This window comes from Cervus elaphus, chromosome X (assembly GCF_910594005.1).
Source record: "Cervus elaphus chromosome X, mCerEla1.1, whole genome shotgun sequence".
In the NCBI taxonomy this organism is placed as follows: domain Eukaryota; kingdom Metazoa; phylum Chordata; class Mammalia; order Artiodactyla; family Cervidae; genus Cervus; species Cervus elaphus.
Window position 1 is genome coordinate 164,673,206 of NC_057848.1, and position 12,079 is coordinate 164,685,284.

Here is a 12,079-nt window from a genome sequence, read left to right on the forward strand (position 1 = left end):
TGACTATCTGAAGGCTGTCATCTGCTCTGCCTAAAAATTAATTAATTAAAAACTTAGATTATAATCAATTGATACATAGAAATTACAGTAATCAATCACTAGCTATTAATAGTTATTTTCAAAATCACGGTCACCTTTACTGAGTGGAAAAGTACTATAATTGAGGAAATAATGACATAGAAATAGACATTTCTGCCCAGATTGGAGGAATTCAAGCCAAGGAATAATCTCACGTGGGAAGAACGTGCCCCTATGTGATATCTCACTTATGTAGAAATTTCAGCTATTTGGAAACCGTTGAACCAACAAGAAAATAATGCAGCCAAAATTAAAATTGTGAAGTCATACTATTATAATAAGGGCTTACCAGGTGTCTCCATGGTAAAGAATCTGCCTGCCAATGCAGGAGACATGGGTTCGATCCTTGGGTCAGGAAGATGCCCCGGAGAAGGAAATGACAACCCACTCCAGTATTCTTGCCTGGAGAATCCCCTGGGTGAAGGAGCCATGGATCCATGGATGGATGGAGTCCACCCCATGGTGGACCGCAGTCCATGGGGTCATAAAGAGTCGGACACGACTGAGCAACTGACCACGGCACAGCACTGTTATAGTCAAGTTTCCTGTTTGCATGGAGATTCTCATTTAGACCAGTCAGGGCCTGTATCTCTCTGTAGGTGCCATATACAAGTCTATATATTTTATGTGCATTGATTAATTGAATCATTGAACAACTTTTGAGGTGGATACTTATTATGCTCAGCTTGTAGATGAAGACATATAATTCTGTGTTTGATTCTAATATCTTTATTCTATTGTTTTCAAGTCCCCACAGAGGTAGAAGCAATAAATTAGGCTGGGGGTTGGCTGGACTCAATTATATGACAGACAAATTGATGGCAACAACAAGGAAGGAACAGAAGTCTTTTGAGAATTGATGCAGAGCAGAAACTCCACCCAAGAGCAAATCAGCAATGACTAGCCTCTCAGCATGATTCTCTCAAATTATTCTGGAAATTCAGGATAACAAATATAAGATATAAAAGTGATAAAAATAGTCCATTTTTTGGGTATTATATTTTTAGATACTTTTGGATATTATATTTTCTAACTGAGAAGCTCTAGAAAACCAACTTTAAAAGTCTTATACCTAATACCCAATGTGGCAAGACCATAAAATAAATATACAAAAATATATCCACATCTTATATAAGAGCAATAATATTATGCACTATACCAATAAAATAATTCATTTATATTAATATCAAATGTATAGTATAGCTAGAATACCTGAAATAAGAAGTAAGAAATTTCTGTGAAAAAAACCGCAAAGCTTTACCAAGAGACAGTAAGGAATTAAGAAACAAAGTAAGATGTCTACTTTGTTTCAGGATGGAAAAAAATAACATTATAAAGATTTTAAACTCTTTCCAATTTAATTATATACTGGACTAGTCAGAACTCTTTCAGTGGCAAGAGAAGAACCCAGATAAAACTAGATTAAGCAAAGCATACACCCCCCCCCCAATCCTATTTACATACTGGGAGTCTGAAAATTTTATCTAGATTCAGGATCAGGCAGATTCAGGATGCAAATGATGCCATGAGAGCGTGGGTCTGTTTGCTGGTGCATTTACTATGTTTTCACAGTCTGTTGACTCTCACACCCAGCCCTCTTCATGTGGCAGCAAAACAGCCATGGGCAGCTACAATCTGGCATTGCCCTTACAACGAGTATCCCAAATGAAGAGAAAGTGAGCCAGCAATGAAACAGTAAATGTAGGTGATGATCAGCAGTGGCGGTGACTGATGGCTTGCATAGGAAAATGAGTCCTTCAGACATTCTCTGCCCCCTTAAAAGAAGTGTGTAATAGCTCTTGTGAAGTATTCTTGCCCCCAAATTCTAAGCAGAATAAGAGAAAACTGACACTATCTCTTTAGAGGAAATATAGGGGAGAAAGGAACATATAAATGGCACTGCAGAGTGTCTTCATCCAAACAGTGAGGGAAACTACAGTGGGAAATCAGCGCTATATCTTCATCAAACCAATTATGACAAGGAAAATGTATAAACAGTGAGGGGAGAAACATAGACATTAAGAGACTGCAAGGTGCACCAACTGATCACAGTTTGTGATCGGTTCACAGTTTGTGAACCTTATCTGAATGTTGACTGGATATTTAATGATACTGAGGAACTATTGTTGACCTTTCTAATTTGTGATTGATTGTTTAAGAGACCTAATTTTTTGGAGCAAGGCTTCTCAACCTTGGCACTACTGACATTTAGGACTATATAAATCTTGATGCATTGGCCCCATAATCCCACTTCTAAGACATGCTCTCAAGAGAATCAGAAATGTAAACTGAGACGGATGTGCAGAGTTGTGCCTAATAGGCAAGTTATGGTATCAGAACAAGTGTATATGTGTTGGTGGAACTTATATTGTCATTCACAGGAGAATATGAAGTGAATTTTGGCACATTAATGCAATAGAGTATTTTGCATCCATTTTAAGTAACATTTACACAGAATTTTTATTGGCTTAAAAAATTCTTGTGACATAATATTAAGTAAATGCAGCAGCATTTCCTCTCTCTATATATAATTTTTTCATGTAGAAAAGACTGGACAGAAATAAATCAAAATATTAAATCATTACTTCTGCACCAGGTATTTTTAAAGTATATTATTTTTTACATTTTTCTGCACATTATAGATTTTCTTTCATAAGTACATGCTTTAATTATGATCAGTGAGGCAAGAAATAGCTATCTTCAAATTGATAAAGGGCTGGAAATTCATAGAAAACTCATGTTTAATTCTTCTGAATAATGAAGAAAATGTTACATTATTTTTTTCATATGGAGGAAGTGTGGAAATACATAATATCACAAGAACAATTTTTAATCAGAAGAGTTTAATGTAAAATGATCCTGGTGCTAGCAGGGCTAACTTCTAGGTACCTGGTGAATCTAGCATGGCATAAATAAGCATTAATGCATGCTGTCAAGTCACCATTATGCTGCATGTTGCAGTGTGGTATTGGCATTTTGTTTTATATCTATTTTGATTTGCTCCAGTTTGAAACCATAAAACAGGACTGAAGATTTTGTTTCCTCATTTGCAGGCCTCCAGACAGTGGGGATATTCCGAGTTGGAAGCTCAAAAAAGAGAGTGAGACAAGTAAGTGAAAAGTGGAGATGATATTGTACATTTCACTTGACTTCTAGGTGAATTACCTTGTGCAAAGTTCGAGCTTATGCAAAGTCATTTCTGAGTATCTTTTCTGCACCATCTCACTGATTATGGTATAGAGTCCCAAAAAGTAAAAGGCGAACTCAGAAGCTCAGAAAGATTTAGGATCATACAATTGAAAGCACAATGTCTAGACGTGCCCATGGCATGTACAACAAAACAAAACTAATTTATAAACATTTTATTGACACTGTAAGTGCAGGAGATTCAGAGAGTACCTAATCAGTAAGTGAAAATAAATAGAAAACAATTATATAGTACTCATTTCTACCAAAATGCAATATAAGTAATCCTGTTAATATCTCTTCTGTGAAAATGCTACAGTTTTTTATAGCTTTAACTTCTCAAAAATAATTGTATTCATTTTCTATGGAACCATTGATTCCCCAATTCATCTTCCATGTGGGGATTGTACCCTTCAGTTTCCTTCAACACTTTCCAGATTTCTTGCAAGAGAAGTTTGGAATTAGAGCTTCAGAAGCAGGTTCCTATGATTAGGCAGATATCAGTGTTCATGACAGCTTCATAAAAGACAAACCTTCCTTTGAGAAAAGAATTCATATGTTGGCTAAAAGAAAATTAAAATATTATTTTCCCTCTGTTGGTTCCAACAGAAAGAAGTAAGGAACCCAGCAATTCAAAACTGAAGCCAAATGAAAATAATTTTTAGTTGGATGAAGCTGAAGAAACGATATTTGTTCATATTATTGAAACTAAGTGAAATAAATGCCTTCTTGTGTCTTTTTTTGTCCAGACAAAAGGGTGTTTTCAAAAGAAGTATGTTTTCTGTTTGGTTGGTTGGTTGGTTTTATTTATAATAGTCACTTTAGAGACTATTGAACAACATTTCACATTTCACAATAGGACTAGCAGGAAGAAGATAGCATAATAACATTTCTTAGGCCTCCTGTGCAGAGCTGCAGAATATTTTCAAAAACGTTACCTCACTGAATTCGCCCACCAGCTGAGAGACAAGCCCTTTTCACCCACTTCTGAGGCTTAGAGAGATAAAGACATTTAATTCAAGGCACACAGTTTAGATCAGGCTCTTTCCACAATCCTTTCTTTCAGCGTGCACATGCATGTGTGTGTGTGTTCTCGCTCAGAAAAGAAACATGGTATGTTTGAATGGTCATGAATAGGAGTGGTGCCAATAGAAGCCTTCTTCGTTCTGGCTGCCTGGTGCACGCTAAGGATGAGTAATCTGGAATTGATGAGCCATTCAGGACAGTATTCTTATCAGGTGGCGAGGTGGCTAGTGACAGACATTATTCCTCAGTTATATCTTTATTCACCCAAAGGAAAACCTTTGCATGGAGATTTATTTATGGACTCTCCAAAAAAGCTATATATATATTTATTTATATATATATATGTGTGTGTGTGTGTGCGTGTGTGTGTGTGTGTGTGTATAAAATAAGTGGTCCGATTTCAAGCATGAAGTATGCTCCACCTCACCATTTGATCTTGTTATATCACTTCATAACCCCCTACACTTTTTCTTCAGAACAATTGTCATAGTATTAAGAGCTAATTAGTGATTGATGGGATTACCAGTTTATCACCTTCTGAGAGATGGAGGAGGGGAAGGGCTTTGCCTCTTGACTCATCACCATATTTTGAGGACCTCTAAGAAGGCCCCGGTACACAGCAGGTACATCCTTCTTGAATGAATGACAGAGCACATAAACACTTACAGAAGTTTACTGCCTAGAGCAGATTCATAAACTCGCTAACTTATTTTAACAGCAGAGAACAATACCTAAGAGAAGTTGAGCTGCCCGAGATGAAAGTAGGGTGTAGAGTTATGACTTCCTTCTGGCTATTGTGTTTCCCTACTGTGATAAATGCTAAAGGAGTGAGGATAATGATGAAGGCAGGCAATCTTCCTGGAAAATGTTAATAAAGCTACTTTGACAAATCTAAGGCAGATTTTATTCAGTTATTGTCACCCTTCAAGCCTCAGAGAAATAAATGGTTTCTTAGGGTGTTTAATTTCATCGTTTGCAGAAAAATCTCTCTGTTTCCTTGTCTAGTATTTGTGGAAAATGTCAGAATTCCAACGTGGTAAAATTGCTGACATGCAAAACTGCTATACAATGGATTAATTCCTCCCTCCCACGATTAGAGTTGACCTAACCCCTTAGCTTTTCCTCCCAACCTTCTGGATGTCATTATCAAGCCCTGCTTCTTGTGTCATTAACAGTAAACCCACTGATACTTTTATTTAATAATGCATTTCCTATGTGTGTGTGTGTGTGTGTATATATATATATATATATATATATATATATATATGAAAGTGAAAGTGTTATTCACTCAGTTGTGTCTGACTCTTTGTGACCCCTTGGACTGTAACCCATCAGGCTCCTCTGTCCATGGGATTCTCCAAGCAAAAATACTGGAGTGTGTTGCCATTCCCTTCTCCAAGGGATCTTCCTGACCCAGGAATCGAACCCGGGTCTCCTGCATTGCAGGCAGATTCTTTGTAGTCTTAGCCACCAGGTGGCTATAGATATATACACATATATATGGACTTACATGGGCTTCCCTGGTGGCTATATATATGTGTGTGTGTGTTTGTGTGTGTGTGTGTGTGTGTATACATACATACATATATATATTGTGAAACTAACACTTTCACTTCATATATTCAGGGCTGGTATTGCATAGATGCTGTAGATCAAGGTCACACGTTGTTTGCTTCTCCTTCCCGGGGTCTGGGTAAACCCACTCCTCAAGGCTGTGTGTCACAGCACTTCTTTTGCTGGGTGCTGAACGTTGAGGTGTGCTGTTCCGAGACTGCCACTGGAACTATTGTCTTTCCAGCTACGTGAGGAGTTTGACCGTGGGGTTGATGTCTCCCTGGAGGAGGAGCACAGCGTCCATGATGTGGCTGCCTTGTTGAAGGAGTTCCTGAGGGACATGCCAGACCCCCTGCTCACCAGGGAGCTGTACACAGCTTTCATCAATACCCTCTGTATGTAATCCAGCCATCAGCAGGAATGTCTTACTGGGATGCCCCACTCACTCATCAAAACCTTGTGCATATGTTTCCTAATAGCTATTTTGACCTGACTTATCTGTCTCTAATGATCGGGCTATTGGGGGAATTTTGTGAGACTTACCCTGGGGAGAATTGGCAGGAAGAAAGTTGCCATGAAACAAATAGAATTAGCCAAGAAAAATTGGGGATGCCTTCAAATGACTCTAGGATAGTAGAAAGTGCAACAAATTGATGCTTTGGAGTAACAGAGAGGATTGAGTCCATGCCTAAAAATGAGTTTGCATTTCTGGAACCCAGAGTGAGAAAGGGAGATGGGAAATATTCCAGGTAGAGCCCAGGACCGGGACTTGCAATGTGGCTGGTTCAGGGCTAGAGACACAGATCCCCAAAGGAGAACAGGAAGGCGACTGGGAGGAGGAAGTGGGCAGAACTCTGTGAGGCTCCATGCGTTCCTTCCTGCTGCGGGTGACAGGCTCACAACAGAGAAGACCCTGACTTTGCACCAGGTCACGCTTATTGTCAACAAAAAGTCTACCTCTTGTGTCCTGCTCAACCGACCAGGGCCTCTGATCTGTTAGAAACTCAGATTTTAGAACATTCCCACATGGTTCGCAAATGGGCTGTGATCCCTAAAGTATGTGAGGATTTCCACAAGGGAAGGAAAAAGAAGAAAGTAAGGGAAATGACGTTACCTTTCTACCCAGGATTAGAATGATTTCTGTGGGTGTTACATTTCCCCAGGTCGCGTTTATCTTTCTATCCCTCAGAACCTTACTGTTGAATTGCTAAACCAACGGTGGGGGGCAGGAATGAAAGGTGACTTGCCTTGTTAATCCCTTTCTGAAGACAGTTGAGCCAGAAGGGTGTGACCTCCGCCTTGACTTACTTAGAGCCCCTTTTCTTGCCTTGCTCAGTGCTGGAGCCAGAGGAACAGCTGGGCACCTTGCAACTCCTCATCTACCTGCTACCTCCCTGCAACTGCGACACGCTCCACCGCCTGCTGCAGTTCCTGTCCATCGTAGCCAGGCACGCCGAGGACAACGTCAGCAAGGACGGCCAAGAGGTGCGCACCCTGCCACTGCCACGCATGCTCGCCTCTTCCTTTTTCCTGTTTGGAAAGGGAGAGCTAAAAAAGAATAAGGCGGCTTCCCTGGTGGCTCAGCAGTAAAGAATCCGCCCGCCAAGGCAGGGAACGTGGGCTCAATCCCTGGGTCAGGGAGATCTCCTGGAGGAGGGCGTGGCAACCCACTCCAATATTCTTGCCTGGAGAATCCCATGGACAGAGGGGCCTGGCAGGCTACAGTCCATGCAGTTGCAAAGAGTTGGACACAACCGAGTGACTAAACAACAATTCATCTCAGTGCCACCTGGTATCAGCTGCTAAAGACAGGTTCTCCACAGTCCTCTGGGCGCCTCTGGAATGTTCTTGTTGGACTTGGCCCCCAATCTGAGGTCTTAGGCTCTGGTGTTCTTTGGTGCTTCAAGGTATTTTCCACTTTCTCCCTTGAACAAAGGAGAGATGCTGGCCTCAATTTTAAGTGACCTATTAGCAAGCAACTTATTTAATCTTAACCCTAACAAGAGACCTGCTTCCCTTTTTGGAAACCATGCACTCATACTTCTCCCTGACCTTTTATCCCCCAGGAGATATCAGACCCTTCACTATGCTAACATGCATTGTAAATCAATAAGAAGGAGCCAAAGACATTCCAAGCTTACTTACCTCAGGAGCTTTCTATTTTAAATCCTATTAAGCAGAACTCAGCTGTGTCATGGATTCATTTCTGTAATTGTCAGGTTCCTTTCCCTAAGGCCATGCTCATATGTAATTTTTTTCACTTTAATCTAGAAAGGCAATTCTACCTTTCTTATCCTCGTCATCCCTATCAGTGTGAGAATGGAACTTCCCTGAGTTAGCCGTTTATCTTCATAGCAGTTATTAGTGAAACTCTGCTGGCTTCAGGTTTCATAATATGACAATGACACCTTCCTTCAGCAGACACTGCTCTTCACTGGATATACTGTAATTCGCATAATTGTTAAGTAGTTATATTACCCGACTGGGTGTCAGCCTTTATTGACTATAAGCTATAGAATCATCTGCCTAATCATTGGGTTAAGGCAGAGCCCTGTCTGGGTTCCCAGGTACATGAAACGCCTCTCTGACATTTCTTAAGTACTATGTGTGAAGAAAGTCAGGTTTTAGGTGATTGAGAAGGCATTGAGGAAAGCAAAATGTCCAGTGGAACTCACTTGTGCCTTTTTAGAATCATTTTCAGACTTTCTTTCAGTCCAAATGCTGAACAAGACTGCATTGCCTATGGCAAAGAAAAGAAAACATCTTTGCGTGTGTGCGTGCAAAGTCGCTTCAGTCGTGTCCGACTCTCTGTGGCCCCATGGACTGTAGCCCACCAGGCTCCTCTGTCCATGGGATTCTCTAGGCAAGAATACTGGAGTGGATTGCCAGTGGATTGCCTTCTCCAGGGAATCTTCCCGATCGAGGGATTGAACCCACATCTATTACATCTCCTGCATTGGCAGGCAGGTTCTTTACCACTAGTGCTGCCTGGGAAGTCCCCCCTTCCTCGGGGATCATGGGGAGCCCACCCTGGTTGTGAACACTTGGTAGCTTTATAACTCACTGATTCTGTGTTCTTGGACAAATCTGTTAACCTCCTAAACCTGGATTTCCTTACCTAAACTTTGGAAACAAAACTTCTTCAACTGGTACTGCACAGTCATTGAGAAAACTAGTTTATTACAAGGCATAGAAAAATATGCTGGTAACAGCAAAGTTGTATGGGACGCAAGAGATGACAAGGGTTTCTAGACACTCTTAACCTAAACCTTGAGTCAAAATGAAGGACCAGTAACCAAAAATTAGAGAGACAGAGGAAATATGAGGAGAGCATTGCTTCCATGAAATGTTCAGAAGTTACAGGAAGATGTAGCCCACACAGCCATCTTGGACTAGAGGCTGCATCGTGGGAAAGTACTGATGAGGTCTGAGAGGAAATTGGGCTAAGTTCCCAGAGTCCTGAATGCTTTTGTCAGTGGTAGGTAGTTGATTCTTTTAAGCCATGAATCTTTGGAAGGATTTGACTAAGGTGATATAATCTATGTTGTAGATTGGTTTGAGACAGGAAGACAGTGAGTCAGGAAGGTTTCATAGGAATAGCAATGTGGAAAATAGCACTTCACATTATAAATGCTTCCATATGAGAGTGGCCTTGGTATCTGAATCATGTATGTTCTGAGTAGGTACTCTGTGTTACTCTAAACCAGTGAGCATCGTTCAGGAATTTTCTAATTCATATTCCCAGAATGCCATGGCATCCTAGAAGGTGGAGGGAGTAAAAACACGAGGCAAATATAGAATTAGAAATCTCAACACAGAGTCACTGCAGAACTCCAGAGATGAAGTGATGAACGTGGACCAGAAAAGTTAGGAATGGCTTTGCAGAGGAGATTGAATTGAAACTCCATATCAAAGGGTGTGCAGGGGTTAAGTAAGCAGGCAACAGAAGTATGGCCTAGGAATGGGAGTTAGCTGAAAACCCCTTCTGGTAGAAAAGAAGGGCAAGGGAGGAGGAATGAGAGAGAGGTTCTTAATTCACGATGTAAGTTGGTTTGGTATGAGCAGGTAGAGAACTCAGAATGAGCACACTGGAGTGAGAGAAAAATTCAACTGTAAAATACAGTCAAGAAACAAAGCAGGTTTCAACTTTTGCTCTTACCTGTTTGTTAGTTTGTGCTAGGTGTGTTACCTGTCTGTTGGGCAGTTATTACGCATTGCAAAAGGAAGAAAAATGATGCAGAGTGTCAAGGAGCTTGGAGGCCCACACAGGCTCTGTCAGCACCTTACTACATGAAATTGTTTTTATAAAACAGAGGAAGAGGAGGGAAAATAGAGTTGGGGTAGGGGGAGAGCTGAACTTCCTCTTTTATAAGATGAATGTAATATTTCTTTTCTAATAGGTGCTTAAATCCCCATGCATCACTGACGGGATCTTAAAGATGTCTAACAGAAGGGCATGAGAAAAATTATTGGCCAGTAAATGAGTGCTTTAGGGGGAAAAATAGTGGTATTTTATCAAATGTTTTGCTATCTTGGGTTTGTTTTGCTTTATTCCATTTTGTTCAGTTTGCTATTTGCTTTGCTCCTAAGGGGAAAAGAGAAATTCCCAAATGTAAGAAAGATTTCATTTCCTCTAGAGAGAATATTGCAGGAACATCATGGAAACATCTAGAGCAGTGGTTTTCAGGTTATCTAAGAACTCCCTGGCATGGCATGGAATATGTGGTGTGAGTGTATACTTTGTGTGTGTGTATGAGAGAGAGAGGATCCATAGCTGGCATCCAGTCCTTCAGAGAATCTTATGAGGCAAAAAGAAGTTACAGACCACCAACACAGGGCCAGGATTACGGGCCTTTGATGAGATACAGGCTTCAAGGAAGTGGAAGCTTGGCTTTGGATCTGTAGCAGGGTCAGTACCTAACTATCCTCACCCTGGCTGGGCTTTGGAGCCAGTTTTCCCAAGTGCCCGCTATTCTGGCTTTGCCAGCAAGAGTGAGGGGCAGAGGCTGCCTGGAACCAGGCTCTGTGCATCCCTTCCCTTGTCTGTAAAACAAGGATGATGGCAGCAGTGGCTTTGTCTTGTGAGTAGTGAGAAGGAATCGCAACAATCTGTGGAAAGCCCCTAGCCCAGTGACTCTACATGCTAAACTTGAAGAAACTTTCTATTTTACTGACGTATAGCTGATTTATAGTATTGTGTTTATTTCTGCTGTGCAGCAAAGTAATTCGGTCATATAGGTACATTCTCTTTCATATTCTTTTCCAGGATGGTTTATTACAGGGTAGTGGCTCAAGTAGGGCTTGCCCGGTGGCTTAAGTGGTAAAGAATCTGCCTACAATACAGGAGACCTGGATTCGATCCCTGAGTCAGGAAGATTCCCTGGAGAAGGAAGTGGCAACCCACTCCAGTATTCTTGCCTGGAAAATCCCATGGACAGAGGAGCCTGGCAGGCTCCAGTCCATGAGGTTAGAAAAGAGTCGGACACAAGTTAGTGACGGAGCACACAGGAGCACGCACTGTATATATCTCCCTGAGCTCTACAGTAGGACCTTGTTGTTTATCCATTCTATGTTTAAGTTTACTTCTGCTAAACCCAAACTCCCAATCCTTCTCTCCCTCACCGACATGCTGAACTTTTAATAAATGTGAGCTATTCATATTTGGCTTAGAAATGACCTAGCATGCTTATTTAGAGATAAATGTTTTCCTTGAATTCTCTGATAAATAATGGAGCAAGCCCAAGTGCACATTATATTAGCCAGTCATAGAGAAAACTGATGGCGGCAAGCGTGCGCGCGTGCGCGCGAGAGATGCTGTAACATGGGCGACAAAGGTGGATGCCGTCTGTGAGCAAATCTCCTTTCCAGTTTAAAAGACGATTAAGTAAAACCAAACCAAAACAAAAAAAAAGCGTTAACAAACCACAGCATCGTGGTCTGCAGCTGGAATCTTGGTGCATTTTAACAGCGGGCTTGTGTTGTATTCCCAAAATAGCACCAGGAGAAGGCAAGCAAGCGGAAGCAGGGTTCTGGATTGTCCTTGTACTAAACATTCTTTTCAAAGAAAACAAAATCTTCTATTTGACTGTGTTGTTGTTGTTGTTGTTTTAATTAGAAAACTCCGATATTACTTTAAGAGGGGAAAGGGAAGCATTCCAAATGCCTGTGAGTTCTAAAGGGATGAATTTGAAAATAGAGCACATTTGATTTTATCCTCAGCCATGAGTTTCCAGGA

At 41.0% G+C, this 12,079-nt stretch overlaps 1 protein-coding gene across 8 annotated transcripts in view; it reads left to right on the forward strand.

Moving 5' to 3' along the window:
- ARHGAP6 (Rho GTPase activating protein 6) overlaps positions 1-12,079 on the forward strand; it is a 510,549-nt gene that overhangs the window by 464,905 nt on the left and 33,565 nt on the right. For all 8 annotated transcript variants that reach the window (XM_043895571.1, XM_043895572.1, XM_043895574.1 and 5 more), the window contains exons 6-8: positions 3,132-3,187; positions 6,089-6,239; positions 7,181-7,329. In XM_043895571.1, the coding sequence (XP_043751506.1) occupies positions 3,132-3,187; positions 6,089-6,239; positions 7,181-7,329 (356 nt within the window). The remainder of the gene's footprint in view (positions 1-3,131; positions 3,188-6,088; positions 6,240-7,180; positions 7,330-12,079) is intronic.